The sequence below is a fragment of the Lissotriton vulgaris genome, chromosome 1_1, assembly GCF_964263255.1.
Source record: "Lissotriton vulgaris chromosome 1_1, aLisVul1.2, whole genome shotgun sequence".
NCBI lineage: Eukaryota > Metazoa > Chordata > Amphibia > Caudata > Salamandridae > Lissotriton > Lissotriton vulgaris.
The window spans coordinates 1,114,167,343-1,114,194,370 of record NC_141685.1 but is presented as its reverse complement, the minus strand read 5'-3'; the positions used below and the strand labels follow the sequence as shown (position 1 = coordinate 1,114,194,370).

Genomic DNA, 27,028 nt, shown 5'->3' with positions numbered 1-27,028 from the left:
TGCCTATTAACAAACGGTCTTTGTGAAGGCTGTGTTTCCTCTGCAAAACCTGGTCTCTCCATTACCACCTCTTCTTCTAAGCACTCTCATGTTCAATGTCTTTCCTCTCCCTTAGTCCTTTGTGGCCTCCCTCTATCTACTGTTCCTACTCTCTCCACCCACCTTTGCCATAGTTGAAGAAAATGTGACAGTGTTAACGTTGTGCTAGTGCATATTTGCTCATGAAAGTCCTAGTGATGGGCACGACCAACTGACCACTTTGCATGAAAAGGGGATAGGAAACAAAGGTACATGTACAACTCACTGATAGTGCAGTGTTGTATCCTTAGTACAGTCTGTTTCATGTTATTTCAGATTCATTTTGTCTTTCCCACTTTAGATGCCTCGCGGAGCCTTCCTGAGTTTGTGGAGATCGACCTGCAGGGGAAAGCTCTCCCTGTGGGGCTCGGAGCTGAGGATGTGAAGGAGTTCCAACTTCTGTACCGTGAGCACTGTGAGGTATGTGACACTTGAGCTGGTTTCAGTTGCACACAGCAAAGCATCTGAAGTGCTTCACAGTGCTTTGGTTTGCCTGGGTAGAAGGATCAGAAGTGACAGACATGCAGCAAGGCACAGAAGAAGTCTTTCCAGGTAACACTTTCATAAGCCCTGTGTTGGGAGATAGTGCCATACTAAACAAAACCTTCTACAGAGGGTTTTGGTGCGTGGGCTTACCTTAATAATTAATTATGTCTGAATAAGTAAGAGATTCCCTGGAACACTTGATCTCTTTATATGAGCTAATGTTTTCTAAACTGTGGAACCTGTTTGTGAACTTGTGATAAAAAATATGATAATAGTTCCTCGCTATCAGATTTGTCAAAGGGTTCTGATATCTTTCTATAAGAAGCACTTAGAGACAAAACATACCAGGGTCTTGGTTAGTGAGAGCACAGCTCAAGGATCAGAATCTTTGTCACTCTGATAAATCACTGACTGCCAATAATTGAACCCTGAAACAATTTGGAGACTCTTTTCTGTAAAAGCCATACCATCCATGCCTGCTTGTAGCCCCTTGACCAGCCTTGTCAAGGTACTTGATATGCATTAGCTCTAGACAGCACAGATTCCTGCTTTGATGGCAAGATTAACATAACCTAAAATTTGTACTGCCCATTTTTTGACATTGGTAGATGCTTAGAAGTGGGTGGGCTTGTTGATTTTTGTGAACAAAGAACAGTCTAAGCATTCTGCGTGCATCTCATCCCTTCCCTGCAAAGACCGCCTTTAAAAAATCTTCCCCCAAACAAAAAAAAGTACAGTGACCCATTGTTTGTCATGAAATATAACCCATATATTTTCTACAAAGAAAAATACATTATCTTTCATGACATTCTCTCTGACATCCATGAACACATGCTTATAAAAGGCAACATTTTCTGCTTTTTTCCCTTTTTTTTGGTTTTAAAAAGTAAATGTAGTTATTCATATTAACATACCTCACATTCCAATACACATTCCAGTGAATATATACTGATGTGTGATCAAGGCCACAGGGTGCTCGAAACACATCTCAGAGGGAGAAGAAAATAAAACATCTTACCTGCCACATTTATCCGGGTCCGTTTCTCTCTGTCGCCAGTGTGGCGTTTCGGAGAGTGTGCTTGGAGGATATATATATATATATGTATGTATGTATGTATGTATATATATATTTATATATATATATATATATATATATATATATATATATATATATATATATATATATATATATATATATATATATATATATAATCGCATAGCAATCTGATGAAATCAAAAACAGGCTACACAAGGAATTGGCACATTGGCGAGGATTAGATTTATTGTCACAAGCTGAATATTTGTATTTGAAGATAGACAATCCTGTGACACCAATTTTGTAACTGATCCCAAAAGTTCACAAAAACAAAGAGAATCCGCCAGGCAGACCAATCATTTCCGCGATCGGGAGCTTGTTTGAAACAACCTCGACATATCTAGACCATTTTCTTCAGGAATTTGTCACAAAACTGCCAGCATATATACAGGACACTTAGGACTCTTTGAATAAAATAGCAGTCTTGATATGGAAAGACACTTATTTACTGATCACGCTTGACGTGACCTCATTGTATACAAGTATTGAACATAAGGCAGGACTGAATGCAATGCGTTATTTCTTGCACATTTCCTATCATCAACACTCGAGAATGCTTTTGGAGATGGGTAGAATGTGCCTAGAGAACAATTGTTTCCTATTTGGAAGTGAAACGTACAAACAAGTACGTGGCACTGCAATGGGCACCTGCTTCGCCCCCAGCTATGCTAATTTCCATTATGGGCTGGTGGGAGGAGCAGGTGCTCAGCGTTAAGTATTCAAAAGGGTGGAATGAAAATGTGATGATATGGAAAAATTTTATAGACAACCTATTTGTGGTCTGGGAAGGCTCAATGGAAACTGCAAAAGATTTTGTAACCCAATTTAATGATAACACACTTAATTTGAGATTCACAGACACAATAAGTAGGGAGTTAGTAACATTTATAGACCTAGAGATTTATGTGAGAGATAATTCTGTACATAAACGCACATTCAGAAAGACTACGGCAGGAAATTCTATTCTGCATTCGGACAGCTACCACCCAACAAAGCTGAAAATGAGCATCCCCTATGCGGAGCATCTTAGGATGAGAAATTGCAGTGAAGGCCAGGCGTTAGAGGATGCACAAAACAGCTTAACAATGAGATTTAAAGACAGGGGATGCAAAGATCAAGTCCTGAGTCAAGCACTTCAAAAGGTCAGCAATATCAAAAGGGAGGTCTTGTTAGAACCCAAGGGAGGCAAGAAAGACATTAAAATGCAGGACAAAGAAGAAATGAGACTAATCACCGGATACAGTGCCTACCACACAAAAGTGAGAGATTGTGTGAGTAGGCACTGGCATCTAATAAAAAGTGATCCAATTTTGGGTGCAATAACAAAGCGGAGACCCTTGGTCACTTTTAAAAGGGGAAGGTCTACGAGGCAGGAATTGGTGGACAGCAGCCCAGAATTAACCCAATCGGGAAATGGGCTGAAGGCAAACCCGGGCTTTTACAAATGCCAAAAGTGCAAAGCCTATAATCAACAAAGAACAAGTGCCTATACTGATAGCAATTTGGAAAGATTTGGCCACCAGAACAAAGAAGGTTTTTCAAAGCTGGGGTGTGCTTATAAATTGCTTTTTTATTTATAATGTCTAGGTCAAAGAAAAAGGGGTATATTTGTATTAATGATATACAGTTGAACAGAAACAACATTTTTAGTAAACACAGGAGAAATTATGGACAAAAACCAGTGAAACGTTAAAATCCAACATGCATACCAAATTCAGTCATATCACAATCATACCTTGCCATTACTACACAAAACACATACAAATACACAACACGACTAGATAAGAATATATAATCGTGTTGGGTATTAGGTCTGCTGCAATATGTACAGTTATATATACAATTTATACAGTGATTTTTACAGGTATAAATCAAATGGATCAACAGAATCAAATGCGAAATCAAAAAACAATATATACGACAGTTTATAACCGGTAATGTGACGGTATGTTCACACTACGGGAAGAACCAAAAGGGAGCAGACACTGGACATGAAGGGGCCTACGCGTTTCAAATCCCTATGGGTTGGGAGGGATTCTCATCAGGGCCAGGTAGCTCACTATGGAGAATATCCGGGAGAGGGATAACACCTTAGATGTATGCGGTAGCCACGTTGTTGTGAGTTCAAATTAAAAGAAATGGCGGCTAGGGGAAGCTGGATGGCCGGGGGATCGTGAATGTTCACGTCCAAGAACAGGATCTTGGATTGAAAGAGTCAGACCTCTCTGGTTTTCAGCCTCGGTATAGAGCAATGGATGTTTCGAAAAATCGCCGGCGTCTCCAACAGCACTAGTCTCTCGCACTCCACGCATGTGCGAGAGACTAGTGCTGTTGGAGACGCCGGCGATTTTTCAAAACAATGATGCAATATGTGACATCATCAGCAGTGGATTGCGGGTGCGCGAAATATAGTTAGTACAACTAACTATATAGGAGCAATTTCAATGGTTTTTTAAATGCTAATTCCTAACTATAAAGGCCTGAAACCTATGGTTTTTAAGTGAATTTGCAAGGTTTTTAAAATGCTAATTCCTAACTATATAAGGCCTGAAACCTATGGTTTTTTAAGTGAATTTGCAAGGTTTTTTAAATGCTAATTCCTAACTATATAAGGCCTGAAACCTATGGTTTTTTAAGTGAATTTGCAAGGTTATTTAAATGCGAATTCCTAACTATATAAGGCTTGAAACCTATGGTTTGTTCAGTGAATTTGCAAGGTTTTTTAAATGCTAATTCCTAACTATATCAGGCGTGAAACCTATATTTTTTTTCAATAAATTTCAAAGGTTTTGTAAATGCTAATTCTGTTACCGGATAACGTTTATATATGTTATTATCCTTCTGGTATCACCTGAGCAGCCATCTTGTTTAGAAGTGAGGCACAAGAGAGCACAAAACAAGAGTGGAAAACGGGAAAAGGGGGCAGGGTTGAGACCCCCTTACCCCCTAGCCCTTCTCAGGGGGTCCCAGAAGGCCCACCAAGTGCAAATCTTTTTAAAAAAAATTTTTAATCGCGGGGTACGCACACGGTACGCGTACCCCGCGATTTTTTTGATTTTTTTTCTTTTGCCCTTGGGGGTCCTTTTGGGACCCCTGAGAAGGGCTAGAGGCTTGGGGGGTCTCTACCCTGCCCCCTTTTCATGTTTTCCACTCTTGTTTTGGGCTCTCTTGTGCCTCAGTTCTTCTGAAAAACAAGATGGTGGCCAACACTTCCTGGTTTGGACAGTTTGGAATGTTGACAGTCGACTGCCAGCCAATCAGAAACTTGCTCGTGCACGTACGGGTACGTTCACGTACGCGTACGGTGTGCGTACGGTGAGCGCATATAGATATATAATTTGCTCAAATTAAATTTTCTCAACAACTACTGGAGGGATTTTCACCGAATATAGAAAAGGCACTACTGCATACCTGTCCGTACCATTTTGCCAAGTTCGGTGTAATTCTGTTCAGCCGTTCGGGCTGTAGCCGTGTCTAAAGGTCCCATAGAAAATGCCATTTGAAAATTTTCAAATTCAATTTTCTCAAGAACTACTGGAGGGATTTTCACCAAACATAGCAAAGGCACATCTGCATACCAGGCCCTACCATTTTGCCAAGTTTGGTGTAATTCCATTCAGCCGTTCGGGCTGTAGCCGTATCTAAAGTTCCCTATGGAAATAAACACGTTTTGGGAGCCCCCTTTCGGCCCCCGCTTGACGAATCCCCCTGAAACTTTCAGGGAAGGAGCGGAGCTGGCCAAAATTCTGGAAAATTACACACAGATTCCTCAATCGGCGCCAAAGTTATTCCCAATAGAATGTTGGGCGCACATAGATATATAATTTGCTCAGATTCAATTTTCTCAACAACTACTGGAGGGATTTCCACCAAATACAGAAAAGGCACTACTGCATACCTGTCCCTACCATTTTGCCAGGTTTGGTGTAATTCCGTTCAGCCGTTCGGGCTGTAGCCGTTTCTAAAGGTCCCATAGAAAATGCCATATTAAAAATTTCAAATTCAATTTTCTCAAGAACACTGGAGGGATTTTCACCAAACATAACAAAGGCACATCTGCATACCAGGCCCTACCATTTTGCCAAGTTTGGTGTAATTCCATTCAGCCGTTCGGGCTGTAGCCGTGTCTAAAGGTCCCTATGGAATTTAACATGGGGAAAACACGTTTTGGGAACCCCCCTTTTTTCTCGGCCCCCGCTTGACGAATCCCCCCGAAACTTTCAGGGAAGGAGCGGAGCGGAGCGAAGCAATTTGAAGGAAAATTACACGCAGATTCCTCAATCGGCACCAAAGTTATTCCCAATAGAATGTTGGGGATTTCCTATGGTAACTAGGTCCTAACTATATATACCTACTGGCGACCGCCAGTAGGTAATATATATGTATATATATGTATATATATATATGTGTGTGTGTGCATATATATATATGTCTGTATATATATATGTGTGTGTGTGTGTGTATATGTGTGTGTATATATATGTGTATATTCCGTTTCCCCAAACGCTCCAAAAGTAGCGTAAATGCACTCTAGTCCAGCATTATTCACCACTCCATTAGACCAGACGATCGTAGTTCATAATTTTCCAATTTATTTCCAGCATGACAAACAGTGCATGGAACCAAACCAACGCGTTTCACCGAATGCTCGGCTTGATCACGGGTGAATTGTGTTCCTCCAAATCAATGTTAAATAAAGTTTCACATCCCACTTCCTCGTGTTAACATAAACAAAGGACAAAAGTACGAATCAAAACAGCGCGGCCATATTGGAACAGTGTTCTGCTCGTGAATACCAATGACATAAATCCTATCACTTTGTAAATATGCTGTCGATAATTATAATGCAAATCACATTTAGAAGGATATTGTAGCAATGCACTTCTAGGCATCCTTTTGACAATCAAAACTTGTTGTGATCGATAAATGTCCCAGTGGAATAGTCTTCGCAATGAGCCACAAACAATAATGACAATGTCCTTTCAATTACAGCATTCGTAAATCCCAAGTGGGAGTATATCCTGTCTTGCACATTCATTCTTCTTCAACACATATTACCTGTATGAAAAAGACATAAGTCGATAAGTCTTGATATTCACTAGAAGTGGTGTGGCCTTAATGATTCGCAATCAAAAGTGCATAACATAAACACTAATTAAAAAGTGATAAACAAACATTGTGATGTTAAAAACATGAGAAGCACATTCAGGAGACTAAGAGAACAGCTGTACATTCCTATGTAATTAAAATCTTGTGTGTACCCAGTGGTTTACTCTCCCAGATGCCATTTTAATTCCTCTTCAGAATTTAGCCCACCCGGAATACGGGTGTCTAAGTCAAGAATGTATTTACTTTCTAGCTGTCATAACCTACGTATTCTATCTCCCCCTCGCTGCACACGTTTGCAAGACACTATTGCCTGGACAGACGAGTCCTGAGGGATGGCTTCTTTGGCCGTTCCGTCCTCCAGGACTTTCTGGTGTGATTATTGGTTCGCAGACCCACCACCGGGGTTGGTATTGCTGGGGTATCTATTCTAAGGTAAGGAATCTATCACTAACGTGTCTCTTTCATAAGCACAAGTTACTACTTGTGTAACGATGTATCTGTAAGAGACATTAGTTAGTGATAGATTCCTTACCGACCCACCCATCCTCCCCGTTCTGGGAACCGATATCTAGGGTTAAGGTCATCCCCTTTCAGGGCCCTAGTTTCAATGGCACCAGTGTTGGTTTTTAACATGGCTCAGCGCTTCTGGCGCGGAACAGCTGTGGCTAAGAACTGACGTCAGCACGCGGAGGCGGCGTCTAAGTACTCCGACGACGTCATCACGACGCCGACGACGGACGCGGAGCCGCAGACGACGCCTACCAACGCGCAAGGGTACTGCTACGCAAAAAAAAATTCCGGATCCAGTCTGACGCCTGGGGATATTCTAAGGTAAGGAATCTATCACTAACTAATGTCTCTTACAGATATATCGTTACACAAGTAGTAACTTGTGCATTTATATGTTCATACATATTGCATTGATTTATCACTGTGTGTGCTGTTTTGAATACTGTGTACTATGTATGCTATAACTGTTTATGTCGGCCGTCCGTGTGCCTCGGAGGCACGGAAAAAAAGGTGGAACTGACGTCATCACGCCGACCAGGCCCTATTATGGATCCAGTGACGTAAGCGGGGTCGGAAGCGGAGTCGTACCCTCGGTGACGTCGTCCATGACCTCGCCTGCGTGGAGAGCTACAAAAGTTTCGATTGGCTGCTGCGCAGGGGATAGTCACAAGGTGAGGAATCCACAGGCAGATACTGTATGTACTAGAAAAAGCGTTACCGAAGGTAAGTAACTTGTTCATTTGAACCCTAATAAGGGAAAGCATCATATACATATGCAGAGGCTTACCTTATTTAAAAAGGTTTCGCAACACTGCTTGACCCACTGCTGATTCAGCTTCTGTTGCCAGATCAAGACAGTAATGCCGTGTAAAAGTGTGCACATTCTTCCAAGTTGCAGCAGGGCAAATCTTCTCCAAAGGTACTCCAGCAAAAAGAGCAGTAGATGAGGACACTGCCCTTGTAGAGTGAGGCTCGGGTTTCATGGATAAAGGATGTCCAGCCTTAGTATGGCAGAATTGGATAGTAGATGCAATCCACCTTGCTATAGTGGATTTCGTCACCGCTGTTCCTGGCTTTTGACCAGCATAGGAAATAAATAATTGATCGGATTTTCTGATGGACACAGTACGTGAAATGTAGAATTTCAGACTCCTTTTGACATCCAAGATATGCAAAGAATTCTCAGCACAGGAGGACGGATTGGAAAAGAAAGAATGCAGTATAACAGGCTCATTAAGATGGGATGTAGAGGGAACTTTTGGAATAAACGTTGGATTAGTTCTGAGAAGAACATAGTCGTTGGTGAATTTCAAATAAGGTTGCTTGATAGTGAAAGCCTGGATTTCACTGACTCTCCGAGCAGGGGTGAGTGCCACTAAAAGCGCTGTTTTCCAGGAGAGGTACTTTAAGTCAGCTTTGTGAACAGGCTCAAATTAATGTTTCATGAGCTGCTGCAACACCAGATTAAGCCTTCATTCTGGAGGAGGAGCTCTGACAGGTGGAAAAGTTCTGAGAAGTCCCTTTAGAAATTGTTTAATCAAGCGATTAGAGCAAAGAGATGCCGCTCCTGTAGAACGTTTGTAGGTAGAGATGGCCGCTAGATGCAACTTAACCGACGTAAACATAAGACCAGACTTAGGTAATGATAGAAGATAAGGCAGAATTTTGTCTGGAGAACATCTTAAAGGATGTATATTCTTGTTACTGCACCAAGAACAGAATTGCTTCCATTTCAGAGCATACGTTTTTAAGGTAGAAGGAGCCCTTGCTCTAGCAAGAATGTCTCTGCACTCTTGAGGTAAATTTATCTCCTTAAATTCTGTGAATCCAGAAACCATGCATGAAGATGCAATTGGACTTGACGAGGATGAAGAATCTGGCCCTTGCTCATTGATAACAGGGTCGGAACTGCTGGAAGACGGTAAGGTCTGTTTTGGACAGCAGGAGAAGCTCTGTGAACCAATGCTGATGCTGCCATCTCGGCCGATGAGAATCATGCAGCATGGTTCCATCTTGAGCTTGCGTAGAAGTCTTGGTATCAACGGAAAGGGGGAAATGCGTACGCAAAGATTCCTGTCCATCTCATCATTAAGGTGTTCCCCCACAAGCCCTTCTCCGGTTCCCAACTTGCAAAGAATGGGCACTTATGATTGTTCTTGGAGGCAAAGAGATCCAGATTTGGATTGCCCCACCTCTGAAATATATTCTCCACAGCCGTTTGATCCAGCTCCCATTCGTGACAGGACTTTGAGTTCCTGCTCAAAGTGTCCGCTAAAGTGTTGTGAATCCCTGGTAAATGCTCCACCTTGATTTTGATATTGTGAGATATCAGCCATTCCCAAATACTCTGAGCTTCTTCAGACACAATGTGAGATTGAGTACCTCCTTGCTTGTTTAGATAATGCATGCAAGTGGCGTTGTTGGTTCTGAGCAGAACAGTTGACCCTTGAAGCCCTGGGAGAAAAGACTGCAATGCTAGGAAAATGGCTCGAAGCTCCAGAAAGTTGATATGCATGTTCGCCATAGCAGCAGACCATCTTCCTCTTGTGAAAAGATCTTGAAGGTGTGCACCCACCCTTCTAGGGAGGCATCTGTCGTGAGGATGAAGTCCGGCACAGAAGGCAGAAATGTGAGCCGATTGAGACATTCTTGGATAGCAGCCACCAGATCAGTGCTTCTCGCATAACTGGAGTTATTTGCACTAGGTCGTCGAACGACCTTGAGATTTGCAGTCACTGACTGTCCAGTTACTCTTGAATCGGCCGCATCCTTAGACGGGTGTGAGTTACTAACAGAATTGCTGATGATAGCATTCCCAGGAATGATTTGATGATCCTCACAGAAGCAAACTTTCTTTTTAGGAGAAATGAGACGTGATTGTCTTTCTTTGGACAAGAATGCTTTGTCTCGGGTAGTATCCAACATTGCCCCTAGAAACTGAATTCTTTGAGAAGGACAAGGAACCGATTTTTGAATGTTCAGTGACAGTCCAGGGATTGAAAAACTTGTAGGCATGTGGACGTTGCATGAGAAGCCTGCCGAAAGAAAGGAGCTTTTATTAGCCAATCGTGCAGACAAGGGAATAATTGTATGCCTTGAAGTCTGAGATGAGCCGCCACTGGAGTCAGGAATTTCTTAAAGACTCTCGGGGTTGAGCGTAAACCGAAGGGAAGGACTTTGAACTGAAAATGTGCACCTTCCAGTGTGAAACGAAGGAATTTCCAATACTTGGGGTTGATTGGGATGTGGAAGTATGCATCCTGGAGATCCAATGTTGTCATAAACTCTGCATGGTCCAGAAGCTGAAGGATTTCTTGAAGTGTGACTATGCGAAAAGATTTATTTTGAAGTTATTTGTTCAGCTTTCTTAAATCCAATAGGTCTCCATTCCCCTGACTTCTTTATTAGAAAAAAGCGGGAATAAAACCCTTTCCCCACTTGAGAGCAAGGCACTCTTTCTATCGCTCCTTTTAAAATGCATGGTTTTTACTTCCTTTGTGAGAAGAGCAAGATATGGAGGATGCTTCTTCCAAGGTGGATGAGGAGGAGAGGGGGGGGGGGGGGGGGCTGACAAATTCCAGGGCATGCCCAAATTTGCAAATATGCAAGAACCACTTGTCTGTTGTTAATCTTTTCCGATTTTTGAGATGTCGGGATACATCGGAATCCTGTAAACAAGGTGTGGCAGATCTGCTGCAGGTGCTAAAAAGTTGTCACTACTTTCTAGCAGAGTCCCTGCCTTGAGGTTGACGTCTTCTGTTCTGTTGTCTATAAGCGGCAGCTGGGGGATTTCTATAGGACTGTGGCTGTTGCTGCTGTTGATAACCATGTCGTCCTTAATTGCTCTGGTTTTGGTATCTTTGATAGCCACCAAGAAAGGCATACGATCCTCTGCCTCTAGCTCCCCGAATAGGAGTCTTCTGATATTGTAAAGTGCCAAGGGCTCTGACAGTGCCAGTATCCTTCTTGATCTCTTGCAAAGCCTCATCTATATGTTCCCCCAATAACATATCACCATCAAATGGCATGTCCAAAATCTTCGTTTGGACCTCCGGGCAAAAGGTGGTGGATTTCAACCATCCCTGTCGTCTAAGGAATGCTGCTCCGGCAAGTTGACGAAAGCCCAAGGAGACTAGATCCATAGAAATATCAATAATTTCTGAAGCAGCCCTTTCTCCTTCAAAAAGTATTTTCTTTGCTTCCTGCTTCTTGTCATCAGGTAGGTATTCGAGGTATGGAGAAATGTCCGACCATAGTTGGCGGTCATATCTCCCTAGAATCGCCAAAGAGTTTGTAGCACGAACTGAAGCACCCGCCATGGTGGTTAAACGCTTATGAATGTTATCAAGGCGCCTCCCATCCTTATCTGGCGGTGCTGTTACAGGAATGGATGGATTTCGAGACTTACTCTGGGCCGCCTGTGTAATAACAGAATCTGGTCTTGGGTGTCCAGAAAGGCAAGCAAGAGCATTATCCGGTGCTTTATACTCTTTAGGGAAAATCACAGGTACTGAAAATGGAGTTTTCATTATTTTAGTTCCTTCTTCCCAGATAGGATCAATTATAAGGATAGAACGTACGGATTTCCTACTCTGGTCCTTAAAATCGTAAAGGAAACACTCTGTTTGCTTCACAGATACACGAAGGTGAAACCTGGTTTCTGCCCTTTCCATAATTGCGTGACAACCTCCAATTCCTCCAGGAGGGGAATCAACTGCCTGAGGAACTGGTGAGGATGGCGTAGGAATCAAGTACTCATCCCATTTATCCACAGTTGTGGGTCAGTTTGGTAACTCCCCATCGTCGACCACAGTGTCGCCATCATCATCGAATTGTGTAGGTACCACCTCCTGAGGCACAATGATAGGGGTAGAAGGACCAGCAGTCCGTAAAAAACATAGGCGTTGTAGGTTGCTCTGGAACAGGCGCTGTTGGTGGAAAGCGTGTATGATAATCCCTCAACATAGCGGCCAGATCTTGCATCACAGCCATAGGCATTTGTACCATAGGTTCCTGCTGAAATGACTCCTGAGGGCCTTGCAGAGACTCACAAGGTTCATAGTACTCCTCTTCATCATCATTCTCCTGATATTTAATCCGGAGTTGAGAAGGGTTACTTGCTGGGCTAAAAAGTCCATCATCTGACTCCTCCAGATAGTGACTAGGAGGTAATGGTGAAATATGAAAAACATCCCTGTAATAGTGTCTTGAAGATGAGAATGACAAAGATAATTTTGAAGTCAAAACTGGCGTAATCCGCTGAGATGTAGGCCTTTTACGCTTCAACGTCGGTAAAATGTACATAGACAGTGAGCCAGTATCAGTGGAAATAGCCATAGCAGAAGTTACGGTCAACGTTGTAATCATTAAGGTCGTCGAAGAAAAAATAATTGTCGACGATGTCGTCGTCGAAGCCGCTGCCGTCTTCGACGGAAGTAGTATCGCCGTCGACGGAGGACTCGTCGACGGGAGCTGTATCGTCCGTTGACGGGAGCTGTATCGACGTCGAAATCGGTGACGGCATGTGTCCAATCGACCACAAAGTAGGCGTTGACGAGATTGGCATCATCGACGGCGATGAAATAGTCAGCGACAGTGCCGTCGTCGATGAAGCAATCGTCGACGACAGGATTTTCTTCGTCGGCGTTGAGGAGATTTCATCGGCGACAGTGATTTTTTCGACTTCGACGGGATCCTGACAGACTCAGAAAGAGTTTTCTGCTGTTTTGAGGCAGTTTTCGGTGAAATCTTCAGTTTTTCACCAGTTTTCAACACTGAAGAGAATGAAAGCTTCTCTTTTTTAGAGGAAGAGTGACCAGTCTTGGAGTGAGAATTCTTCAAGGTCTTACTCTGTCTCTCAGGGGAAACATCAGATCTATCCCTCTTCTTGGCCTGAGGGGTGGACACCTGAGGACTTACACTGCCATCATCTCCCGAAACAACGTCAGATGTAGCATTCACTTTTTCCAGCCAAACCAATAGTCTTCCTTCTCTGTCCTTCAAAGTCTTGGCAGGGAAGGTCCTACAAATCCTGCAGTCTTTAACCTTGTGTGCTAAAGCAAATAAATACATTCCTTGTGTGGATCCTAAAAATGTAATCTCTTCTTCCCACATGAAGAACAAGGCAAAAACAAGCTTTTATTTGAAGAGTCAGACATATCTACTCACAAAGGTGAGCCAAAGGTAAAGAAAACTGAGCAGAGCTCAGGGAGACTCCCTGTCTCACAACGTGCACTAGAAAATCTGAGGGTTTGCCTCTCTGTGGAAGGTTCTAAGAGGGTGCTGCAGCCTGATTGGCTGTGTTCCAAGTTTGCAAAAGGACTAAGATAGGCTAATGTAGTGACTTTGCTGTCCATAGTAGCCTATTGTATAATGTTGTTATGATTATAATGTATATGTTTTATTATACCACGAGATTCCCACCTCGTCGGCGGGATGATGCTGAGCATGTGAATCTATAAAAGATACCCCAATACTGGATAAGCTGTGCTCCTACAGGTCAGATCGGTCCTCCCTCCAAGTGTGGGGACGCCGGTACACACCAGAGCCACACAACACCAATACATGGGGTACTGGCCCCTTGCAGCAACCAAGGCTTGTTGTGACCAGACGAAACACCAACGCTGAGGAAGACTGACCTGCCCGTCGAGGGACTTCAGGTACAGTGAGAACCACAACAAGAGTGCCCCAACTATCCTGTTTACCTCCTTCTGCAGAAACCAAAGAGTGAGTCCTTGACCACCGCTGTCTGATATCTCAGAGCACCCCTGCACCCACGCTCCAGAGTCCAAGGGAGGTGACGGTGCCCACAGGGTCCTGAGACCCACAAGAGCTGAGCTCATCCTTGGGTTTGGCCAGACTGCACTTCCAGTCACCGCCAGCAGACCCTTTCTGAAGGCCCCCAACTGCGAGTGACTCAAGCACCGAACCCGACCCAAAAGACACCACTGCACCCGAGCCCCACAGCAAGGTGGGAAGTGGACCAAAGGTGTTCCGACATGCTTGAACAGCTGAAAGGTCGAGCCCCCCTGTGGGTTTCCCCGGACTGGTTCCCAAGTCCCAGCTTGCAGTCTCTTAATGACTGGACCGTTCCCCATTGAAGTGAATGGGATACCGACATCTTAAAATACCTCTGCATCTGGATGCCCCAGAGCCTCCTGAGATGATCTGTTGGTGTAGCCTTGGACCTTGCCCCATATTCACCTTAAGTCCCTGAGAAGAGTCCCTTAAGTCACTGTTAAGTGCCCGAATGCAGTACATATTTTTTCCCCTTAGGATAACATTACAGCAAAAACTGCACTAAGTGTCAACTTTTTAAAACTATAAACATTCACAACTCGAAAAGTACTTACCTGAATCCAATGATCTTGGTATCTAAATTCATATAAAAGTATGTGTTATTTTTATAAAATGGTGTTGGATTTCTTTATTGTGTGTGTCTCACTTACTGCCTTTGTGAGTACAATAAATGCTTAGCACTACCCTCTGATATACTTAACTACACGCCCACACTACCAGAAAAGGGAGCATTTGTGCCTCTGTAAGCCAGTTGGGGTTGCCTGGACTTTTACAGTGTATCTATTTTTGGTTCACTTAGTAAAGAGCCAGCCTCCTACACTGATTTTATTAAGATATGCACCCAGAGGGCTCCTTAGAGATGCCCCCTGAAAACCTACCAGCCTCTTAGTGTGCTGGCTGACTAGTGTCGTCCAGCCTTCCACATGTTCAATTCAATTCAAATTCAATTCAAATGATCTTTATTCGGAATTTGATACATCCATAAAAGTACATACAGAATGAAACACATTAAAACACATAAAAACTTGTAAAAAGGTTAAAAACAAGATTTCCAATTGGGTTTGAGCAGCATATATAACATAAGGTGCATAATACATAATAAGGAGAAACATTAATCTATTAGTATATGTAGTCGTAAATTTCAATTTAACCACTCCCAATAATCATACAGATCCAGACATACACATAGTTGATTCTCTGTACAGTTTATATCAGAATGATAAAGTGCAATGTGCATTCAATGGCCGTTATACATGTTCCATGCTTGCCCTTGATCTTACGCAGACTTTTATAAAACAACTTACAGTGTATATAACCTCATCTGTTGACAGCATTTGTAGGAATCTCAATGCCAGATTAAAGTCCCTTAGGTTATATTTGCGGAGAATCGGCATTAAGTATTGACGGGTATACAATTTATAATGGCCACAGAAAAGAAAATAATGCAACAAACTTTGTTTCCCCCCTTCAGAGCAGGGGCAATCTAGCTCTTCTAAATTTTTGTTATTGCCAAGGGGGAAGCTTAGTAGATTGACGATACTTCCATCCCGGAACCTGAACAAAAGGCTCCGGTTCCATCTTCCTGTTGGGATTGACAAGTATCTACAGGGCTTGTTTAGGTTATCATTGCCTGAATCAGAAAGTGGAAAATATTTAATAACAACGGGTTTCACCAATTCAGATCTCATTCGTTCCTCCTTATATAGGTCAAGCAATGCCCGCTTTACACTATTCTTGTGAGCGGGGACAATGGTATTGGGAGAGCTGAACAAAGAGCCATGTCCCACGCTCAACAGGCTATTCCTGACAGCATTTAACCAGGGTATATGGTGGAATCTTTCGTATAATAAGCAGTCTGCGCGTTAAGGAAGCTGCTGGATTTGACCATATTTTTATCCAAAAGAGCGCGGGCCTTGACCTAATAAAATCAGCAATATATGACAACCTGAGTTCATGGTGACAAATAAATGTGGGCGCACAGAGAACTCCCCCCAGCACCCTTCTGCAAAATCTATTTTCCTCCAGCTGGAGAGACGTGCTGTTACAATAACCCCACACTTCTGCTCCATATGTCCCAGTTGGTTGGCATTGGGTGCGATAAATATTGAGCAGGGGGGTAATGACATCGGCCAGTTTCGGTTGTCGGAGAGATAAAATTGAGTTGATTGACTTGCCAATTTTATTTCTCGCAAAGGCAGCATGAGGCTGCCATGAGCCTGTGTTAGAAAATAGTAACCCTAGATAGGGGAAAGTGCTAGTGCATTTTAATACATTGTCACCTGATTTAATTGAGGTAATGTTGTACTTTTTAGGTCCACAGTTCATAATGAAAGATTTTTTAAAATTGGTATTTAAGCCCAGATCGGACATAAAAGCAACAAACCCTGTGATTAAAGTACGTAAAGCATTCGGGGTACGCCCCATTAATACTGCGTCATCCGCATAGAGTAGGGTAGTAATGGGGGAACCATTTATTATTGGTACATCCTTAGTGTTCTTGCTCAAAGTGCAACTCAACCCATTAATATATAGGATAAAAAGCAGTGGGGCGAGTACGCAGCCCTGTCTAACTCCTCTGCTAATAAAAATATCATCAGATAATTCGCCATCATTATTAATACGTACTCTCGCCTTCAGATCCCTATGTAAATAAGAAAGAAAATATACCAGTGAGTCATCCAAACCATACTCAAGCAAAAGTGACCATAACCTAGAACGATTAACAAAATCAAATGCGGAACTCAGATCCATGAAACCTAAATAAAGCGGGGACTTTTTAACAATAGTGTATTTGGCCATAATCAAATTCAAATTAAGACATTGTTCGACAGTGCCCACATGGCTTCTAAAACCCAATTGACTGCAGTGTAGAACATTATTATCCTCAGCCCAATACCTTATCCTTTTAAAAATTACCCTTCCAAGGACTTTTAGCGTATTATCGATCAGTGAAATCGGGCGGTAGCAGGCAGGGTCCGACCTGTCACCTTTTTTGAATATCGGTACGATGACTCTGTTCGACCAGGATTCGGGAATTGAGCTGTCAGTCAAATTATTAAATAAGTTGCATAATAAGGGGGCCCAAAAATTAATTTCAGATTTAATCTGGTCAATGGAAAGACCGTCCGGGCCGGGAGCTTTATTACTGGCGCTCTCAAATATAGCATCCTCTACCTCGGGTAATGAAAAGTTCAGTTGTTCAGCGTTGTTAGATAGGGGGGCAATATCTAGAGAAGTGGCTGATATAGCATAGATTTTGGAGAAATGCTCTACCCACACCCTCGCCAGTTATATTACAATTGATTGGTTTGATGTTAGAACCAAAGGATCTGAGGGACTTGACTTCTCTCCAAAAACCTGTCGTGTCTTTTAATGAGGCAGTACGCGTTAGAGATTCCCAATGGTTAATCACTAGGGCCTCAGATCTAGTGCGTAACACAGATTTGTATTTTGATCTTAATTCTCTCACAAGGTGAGCGTCCCTAGGATTGATTTTTAAGGCCACCCTCAGGTCCCTATTGGCCTTAGAGCAGGAGGAGTCAAACCAGCGAGGGCCATGGTCTATATTGGGCCTAGCTGGTTTAGAGGATTCTCTTTTAATAGCCCCACAAAGATTACCAAAGGCAACAACCACTTCATCGCCTGGGCTAATGTGCGACAGACAAGTCTCTACTATCTTAGGGTGTTTTTTAATTACTCTAGCTAAAATATCTTTATTGTCCACCCCTTTCCATATTAATCTTAGTCTATCAGTGGATAATGCCAGATTTTGTGCCCCAGTCTCTACTCTCGATGCAACCTTCGTGGTCTGTGGATTGTCTAAGTATATTCTAAGCGGATAGTGGTCACTATATGCGGAACAGATGACTTCTGCTTTTAAAATTATATCACTCAATGTCGGACAGATAAATATATAATCTATCGTGGAAGCGCAGCCCTGGCCTATATATGTAGGTGTTGATATATTGTTTGCACTAGAACCAGCAATTTCCATTGCATTTACTAGGTCACGGGAGGCTAGATGGTTTTTCAACTCTTCACCGTTTCTACATAGAGGACTATTGCGGTACATATGAGCATTAAAATCCCCTCCAATGCAAATGCCATCAAAGGGCCCATACTTCTGCCCCTCCACAATTTCATCAATAAAATTAAACAATAACAAAAAATTATCATTGGGGCGAGTAACAAAATCATTATTATAAAAATTAATTATACATAATTTCATCCTGTTGGTGTACTTCATAGCCATAAAACATTTACCCGGTGTAGGAATCAGTTTGGTTTGTACCCCCGATTTTATTTTGGTCCAGATGGATAGACCCCCACTGGGGCGACCCATAGGTGAGGGAGAAGCCTTTAAATTATAGCAGCAAAAACCCTCCATTGTAGGAGTGGTTGTGCACCAAGTCTCTTGTAGCAACAATATGTCACAGTTATTATTGACCCAGTCTGACCATTCTTTAATTTTCAGTTTAGAGTTAAGACCCGCTATGTTCCAACTTACAAGAGATAGTTCGAAATCCTGAAGCAATAGTCTTTGGTTCGTGGGTTTTCCTCTCACTACAGTCCGTGGCAAGGGTTGAGGCACTTCCTGAATTTCAGTGATTAATGCCAATGATGGTTCAACTAGATTAGTCGATGAGGGTCAGTCTAGCATATCCAAATCTGACAAAGGTGCAAATCTATTGAACATATTGAATGGAAATGAAGCTGGCTGGAATTGTATAGGGGGTGGCTGAAAATGCATTGGTGGTGGTTGAAATTGCATTAAGGGTGGCCGAGATTGCATTGGAGGTTGTCTGTAGAAGTAACTCAAAGGTAACATGATTGCAACCGTAGAAATAGCAGAGCAGTTACTATTTCTGTTGAGTAGATGTCTTACAGTACCGGGGTTTTTAAAATTGAGAACTATACAGTCACCTTCCTTGTCTTTGAGTAAGGGCCCAACCCAAGACACCCTGCGGGCCGATATGATCTCTCTTGAGATGTCGTATCCGACACCTTTGTGCTTAGTTAGCCAGTCTATACATTTGTTTCGCAGTTGCACCCATGATTCCCCCTGATCCTCCCTCAACGGTGGTACTCCTGCAAGGACCAGAACAAAAGGACAGGCATCCGATGGCAAATGTAATGCAGGCCCTTGATGTTTAAAAGGCCTGCTTGTCCCTGCTTGCCCAGTACCTTTATTGTTAGCAGTAGTTGGTCTTATTACTGTTGTAGGTTGGGTAGAGCCGTTATTATGGTTGGTGGCATTTTTGTTGATAATAACGGGAGGGACGGTTTTTCTAGGTGCAGGCGTTGGAGTAGATTTGGGAGGTAAATTGGGTTTTGCCAAGTTCTTCCCTCCATTGGCGGATCGGGGTTGAATTGTAGGTGGTACAATAGACGGTGGTGATGTTCCAGGGTTACTCGTGCCCCCACCCGGTAAGGTGGGAGCTTCCTGTTTCTTTAGTGACAGAGTGTTGCTTACAGATTCAAGTTCCTTTAAGAGACGGTCGGCTCTGATTTGATCCAAGATGACAGACCCCTTTCTTTTTACTTCTTCGTTTTTAACCAGGTTATCTAGTCTATCAAGTCTTTTAAAAACATTATTAAACTGGTTGATCATTTGCTTCTCTAGTCGATTCAAAATAGTGTCAACTATGGTTTCTATAAGGTTCCCATTTTGTTTCGAGAGATGATAATTATCTCCCATTAGTGTTGTTTGGGTCCATATCGTATTAGAAGTCCCGCTTGAGTCAGTAGTGGTTGCGGTAGAAATATCATCCGCGATCACAAGGTCTTTATCCACAACATGAACAGTTTGTGCCCCAGTTGGTTTTTGTTTATTCCACAAGCTCTGAGGCGTAGGCTGGTTCTTGCTAGTTAGAGGTTGTTTCCTTTTGTTGGCACTTGGCTTGGCAATGCCTCTTTTGCGTTTTTCCCCTCCCTGTTTATTACTAGTTTCCATAGACCCCGGGATAGTAGCATCATCCTGGGAGGCTATTGTAATAGTGGGAACAGTTTCAGACAACAGGGATACGGGGGATGTTAATACCAGTGCCGATTTTGTAATAACTACAGCTGGTGATAGTGGGATACCAGGGCTATTTGACAGTGGTATCGGCTGTGTGATATTGTCAGTACAGCTCATGGACATTCTTCTTTCAGTGTCAGCTATTTCGTTTGATACCAAGTTCAGTGCATTTTCAAGTAGGGATTCAAATGTAGCAGGGGGAAAAGGGAAGTTATCCTGTGTAACACCAGCATTGGCAGACTCCATAATAGGAGAGGAAAGTAGACTCACCGCGTGCGAATAGGCAATGTTAGAGGGGTGGCCCGCCCGACCACTGCTGTCCACTGACGGCCACAGACGGCCCGCCCTCAGCCCGGCGTCGCCCGCGCGCGTCCCGCGACGCGGAGGAAGCGTCTGCCCTTTGTAGCGCCTCCTGGCGCGAAGAGTGCGGGAGGCAGGAAGTGCCCGCAAGGCTCGCTGGGAGCTGTAGTCTCAAGCCGCTAGGATGTTGCAGTGGCGGCGAGACTTGCAGCGTTCCCCACCCAGGAGCTGTAGCAGGCGTGCGGCGTGTCTGCAGGTAAGCTCCGCTGGAAATGACCCCCGCTCCACCGAGGGAGCGTCTGCCCTTTGTAGCGCCTCCTGGCGCGAAGAGTGCGGGAGGCAGGAAGTGCCCGCAAGGCTCGCTGGGAGCTGTAGTCTCAAGCCGCTAGGATGTTGCAGTGGCGGCGAGACTTGCAGCGTTCCCCACCCAGGAGCTGTAGCAGGCGTGCGGAGTGTCTGAAGGTAAGCTCCGCTGGAAATGACCCCCGCTCCACCGAGGGAGCGTCTGCCCTTTGTAGCGCCTCCTGGCGCGAAGAGTGAAGAGTGCAGGGGGCAGGAAGTGCCCGCAAGGCTCGCTGGGAGCTGTAGTCTCAAGCCGCTAGGATGTTGCAGTGGCGGCGAGACTTGCAGCGTTCCCCACCCAGGAGCTGTAGCAGGCGTGCGGCGTGTCTGCAGGTAAGCTCCGCTGGAAATGACCCCCGCCTTCCACATGTGTCTGACCCTTGCAGGTGAGAAGCTGCGTTCTCTAAGGTCAGAAACAGTGCCCGCTCCTGAGGAAGATGTTCACACATTCTCCAGCAGGATAGCCAGCGAACTGCATAGCAAGGCCAGGGACTTCAAGGCCCCTGCCACCTTTGATATGTGACCCTGGCTTTCCCCAGACCTGGGGGATGCCACCCCCTGCCCTGAGGCCCATTTGGCAGCAGGACAGGTGGGATATTAGCAATGCAAGGAGGTATCTTACACTACAATGCCTGTCACACCCCTAAGGTGGGCTGAGTGATGTGCTCCACGAAAGAAGGGTTCCACCATTTTGATTCAGGTGGAAGGCACCCTGCTCCCAGTGGTCAAATCTGTCTCCTCACCAAGTAGGAAGACGTCATGATCAACCGGAGTTGCCCTGCACCAATATCCGGTGTACTGGCCCCCTTGCAGCAACCAAAGTTTGCTTGAGTCATATCCAGATTTCAACGCAGCAAAGACCGACCAGCCGACAAGGGAGGTCAGCATTGCAAAGGCCATTAAAGAGAGTGGCCGAGCTGTCCTGCTTTGTCCTCGTTTTCAGGTCTAACCAGAACTGTGAGGGTCTTTGACACATGGGCACAGCCGAACAAAACCCTCTGCCCTAGAGCTGCACGGCCTGTGTCCACGACAAGCGACTGTGCCCCCTCCCCTGCTCCCTTGACCCTCACAAACGGAGCCCCCTCCTTTTTGGGTGCCTCCAGACTTGTCCTCAAAGTCCCTCTCTGCAACCGGTTTCTAGATGTCCCCCCCAACCCCTCCTTTTGCGCAAGGCTATACAACTTTCCAGCAAATCTGCACCCAGACACTCCAAGACAGGTAAACTTGAACTGATGACAGTACTTTAGACCTTGGCCCCCTAGCACCTTAAGTCTTAAAGGAGACCCCCTGTAATAAGATTGCAAGTACCTGTATGCAGTATATGTTTCTTTCTCCATTGGAAATCATTACTGTGTAAAACAACTTTGTGTGGCATTTCCACTTACTGTGAGAAGGTGATTCTGACCATCTTATCCGCCTGTGTAGCCTGGCGCAGAAGGGACTATGCAGCATTGGGTAGTGACCTAGGTAGGTCTGCATAATGTAAGAGCTAGTCAGTGTGCATTACTGTGTGACTGTAGGGACACAGGCTGCCCTAGGGCGCAGCTCCAGTTCCCTGTGGGGTAGAGACGCCAGATTCACACCAATGTATACTGTAACCTGTGTAAAAAGAACAATTTTGTTGAGTCCAAAATCATATTTGCACAGATTATGGGTCTTCCAGGAATGTCATATTCATCTGACTCAGCTCAGTATCAGAGCCTGACCTTTTATCACCCTGCTGGGCTGGGTTAATTACTTATTTCTCCAGCAGCAGGAACAAAGGCCTAACCCGGCAAAGGAGCGATTACCCTTGATTAGGTCAGCTCCTCAAAAGGAAGGGGTGGGGGAGGACTGTTCATCAATCAGCCAGCTGCCATCCTGCACCAGGTGAGTCAGTTCTCTAAGTTCGGGATACTTGTGCTACGAAAATCTGAGGAGAGCTGGCTCTGCAGAGAGGGTTCTAGAGGGTGCTGTAAGCTGATTGGTTGGAGCAAAGACTTTGGTCTTTTTAGTATAATGAGGTAGATAGGCTACTATAATCTAGGCCTCAGGCCTTTTCTAGGGCCTACTACTACAAAGTGCTTTTGGCACTGCTTTTTTATTTACTGTGGGACTCCTACCTCGGAAATGGGGAATGATTCAGGCATGTGAATCTATGAAAGATACCAATACTGGATAACTGAAGTTACAGGTAAGTAACTTGTTTTCTTCCCAGAGCACATGTGGCAAATGACTTCTGGGTGATTCCATTTTCAGCTATTGCATAAGATTGTGTAGGGAGGTTGGGGTAAGGGGCCCGGAGAGATAATGTGGCACATCAGGATAGGCCAGGAGTGTGGCACTGCTGGACACTTCCTCCCCCACTTAAAAGGTCCTACTCAGGGGAGAGAGCTCTCTTGGTTGTACTTTTCTGCTGGACACTGGACTTGGAGGTAGCCGCCATGGACAATTGGAAAGAGGAACCCCCTGACTTCCATCAGACCCATTACTTGTGCAGGCCACACAACTAATGACCCATTTTCCTACACTTACCTGTAAAACTTGATATCTCACAAACGTACGTACCCAATTATGAAGTTCTTGGTGTAAAAGATATATAATAACATCCGTTATTTTTCTAAATTGGTCTCGAGTTTCTTCTTGTGCATATCGCATTTATTGACTCTGTGTGCAAAACAAATGCTTAACACTACCCTCTGATAAGCCTAAACTGCTCGCCCACAGTACCACAAAAGAGAGCATTTTGGAATATTAATTTAAGCCCTCTAAGCCAATAAGGGTCATCTGGACTTTCTACATAGTACACCTCGTTTTAGTATCCTACATAAAAAGCCAGCTTCCTTCACTCCTGTTTATGAAATGTTGATTATTTTCTAGACTATGCTCCCAAAACCTCAAGCGAGGCAAATGGGTTGCCCGGCTTCCAGCTCTTCTAGAACCCACTCTAAAACCCACTCTGCATGCCTTTCTGACCCCTCCATCTATAAAATCCATTCACCACCGTCCAGAACAAAATCCAGAATCAGACCCTTTCTTCTTCTGATCAATTGGTAGTATCTTCTGCCGTGAAGCACTTCAATTCCTCCTGATCAACATAGTAATCGGCACCTAAAAAAAAAAAATGGACTTGCTTGGCAAGAAAGTACACATGACTTCAGACACAGCCCTTAGAGTTGCAAATTTCATTGTACAGCTGTGCTGTAATAACAGAGAACTATACAGCTCAAAAGTCTGTGTTATTGGTAGCTTTTGTGAGGAGATTCAGTAGGTCTTGAAAAAAAATCCTTCTAGGGAGTTTGATCACATTGGACTAGACCGTTAGTGCAGCCAAGAATTCCTCAGATTTGATATCTGTCGTGTCACCTGTTTGAGACACAACTCCTGGACAAGACTCAAATCTTTTGACGTATTAGGCGCAACAAAAATCATGGACGTGCCTGCTTTTGTTTCTACTCTTTTTGGTTCTTATGCCAATGATAAACTTCGGTGCCTGAGAACAGAATTGGAAACATTAAAATCTGTTGGTTTAGAAAAAAGACAGAGGTTTCAAAAAGTTCAGTTTGAGGGTTATGGGAAAGGTAACAATGTATCCATATTACTTTTTTTGGGAAAAATGCAGCAGCAGTTACAAAACAAGAGCAACAGTTGCAAAAGCAATTTTTGCCAAGATAAAAAATCCCACAAAAGCTGGGCTTTCCTCTTGGAATAAGATAACAAAACACAAAGACAAAAGAAAAAAATGTTCTAAATATTGTGAAATCTAGTTACAAAAACATATTTCTTTCTTGAACGTCTTTCATTCCACTGAAGATGTCCAAGCCTCTACACTTGAGGTATCTGACACAAGAGAAAAGTGTATTCATATGAAAAGAGCTATACAAACTCAAAGCTGCAGTAGAATAAGGGAAATTACTCCTATTATCTCTTGGTATAGAACAATAGTCAGAATTTAGAATTTCGTCCCATCCTGGATTTCATATATGCTAACAGTTAAGGTGATGAGAAACGTTTTGAAATGGTGACTCTCCATCAAACGCTTCTCCATTTTAATAGAGGGGATTGGATGGCATCATTAGGCCTACAGGATGCTTAATTCCACATCCCTAGCTACAAGATCTACCTCAATGATCTCTTTATTAATTGTGTCCTACATTTCACTCTGAAGTGAACCTCAATGTTTTTTTTCAAATGTTTGGCATTGGTGGCAGAAGGAGCGTTACCGAACGCAAGTCATTTTGTTCTTCACTGTCCTTCTGCCAATGTCTTTAACCCCACACAAGAGACTACCGTGCGAACTGAACCTGTTAACAAAACAAGAGGGCCAAATTTGTCTTCCAAATGTGACAACATTGAGTTTAGCAGCATGGCTCCTGGCCTCCAGCAATATGGACTTTAGTATCTGCCACAAGTTTGCGAGGATATCCTGAAGGAAGTCTTGCTCTTTTAAAAGGAAGAGATTTTGTATATGGTGTCTAAGACAAGGTGCTGAATGTTGATTGGCAAGAAAAGGTATTTTTTTCATATCTTCTACATTTAACTAAAGCTAAATTGCAATTTGCCTCTATCAAAGTGCACCTTGCAGCAATATCAGCATTCAGGAACAGTCCGACACAAGTCTTCTGTTTCAGAATTCCGGAGATAAAAGACTTTCTCAAACGCTTAGGGTCCAGCCTCCTTTAAGAACACTTTCGCCTTATTTGCAGTAAAATTAAATACTTTCTAATTAATGGGCTCTTTGTTTGAACACACCCACAAGGCTTAATTGCAGTATCTATCTTGAAAGATGGACTTCTTTGTTGCCATTACTACTGCAAGTGGGTTCCGTGAACTACTGACTCAATTGGATATCAAGCTCTCCATGACTTCTATTGAGTAACGATGGAAACGCACCCTTTGTGTCGCCCCAGAATAGTCCGATTCATCAAACCGCTGCACTTCCTGTATTTTTTAGTACTCCAGTTATTGCAGATTGAGCGTTCCGTACATCCATTAGTTGTCAAGAAGGTTATCTAGCCAAGACCAAACCGATAGCAACACCTTACCATTAATTCCCTACAGTCCAATAAAGAAAAGTCAGGCCGTATCAAAACAATCCGTTTCTTGGTGGGTTGTGTCTCTCTTTTTACCCATTGTGAATAAGTCTCATCCTTTAAAGCCTATAGCAGATTCCACCAGAGATAAAGTTTCTACTACACCATGGTTAAAAATATTAAGTTCCCCAGACCCTCCCACTCTAGCCGAATGGAAGGCGAGCATGGATCTATATATACTAGCAGAAAGGGTGACGTATAGGGTTAGGGGGTGCCCCCAAAAATTCAGAAAGGTATGGCCCTTCCTGGCTGAAATACTATGGGCTAGACGTGGGGGAAGAGGAAGACACACTCAACCGAACTCAAGGAGACCCAGGAAAGAGAGACGTTAGATGAGGTTTCCCTTTTTTTCTTTCTTTCCTTTACCATGTAAACGTGATCAACATTGAATGTGGCCTCATTATGGCCAAGCCGGTTGTAGCCTCCATCTAGGCTATTGTCACTCTGTTCAGCTGTCTATGTACTTGTACAATGCCATACACTATTTCATGCAACTCGTGTATCCAACGTATTACTTATGTAAATAAAAACAGGTAGAAAATATATATATTAAGGTGTCTTGGATTTGTAAGGCAGCCTTCTGGAAACTGCTACTTACTTTAACAAAACTCTGTTCGCTTGATTCTGGCACAACAACTAACTCAATAATGGGTTAATCTACCCTCAGAAATGTAAATCCATAATTAAACTATCTTCATATTTGCTTACATTCATTATGGTAGCAGAGAGTTTCAATAATAGGGAGTTTTGACTATTAGTGAAGGTCCTACAATGTAAAAGAAATGCCTAAGTACTTTTAGTCCTTGTGTTGTCATTGTAATCTTCATTGAAGTCCTAACTAACGCTCCCACTTCTCTGGTTTTTGCAGCCTTGGAGATGAAGTTTGGGTTTTTGGCTTTAATAGGCAACTGCCAGTATAGTGGATTCCAGCGATTGGAAGCATCTATGCGCACGTGGCCTTTGTTTGCATTGTACTAATGTGATGCCTATCATACCTCCTTTTACGCTCCTTAAACTCACCTTTTTGCAGCAGTCTAGGATTAAGATGCTATATTGTAGTTTTGTAATGCCATTCTTATTAGATCAGTGTAAATTGGGGACCAAAACAGGCCTTGTTAGGATATGGTGCCTTATTTTCTTTAAAATAAATATCTTTATTGCGTTTTCCTTACAAATTAGACAGGCATATCTTCATTTGCATGGCATACAATATGAACA

The 27,028-nt window shown here is 43.4% G+C and overlaps 1 protein-coding gene across 6 annotated transcripts in view; it reads left to right on the top strand.

Moving 5' to 3' along the window:
* The window catches only part of RFX1 (regulatory factor X1), a 646,755-nt gene that overhangs the window by 336,376 nt on the left and 283,351 nt on the right, over positions 1–27,028 (top strand). For all 6 annotated transcript variants that reach the window (XM_086963646.1, XM_086963649.1, XM_086963652.1 and 3 more), the window contains one exon: positions 380–498. In XM_086963646.1, coding sequence (XP_086819772.1) covers positions 380–498 — 119 coding nt within the window. The remainder of the gene's footprint in view (positions 1–379; positions 499–27,028) is intronic.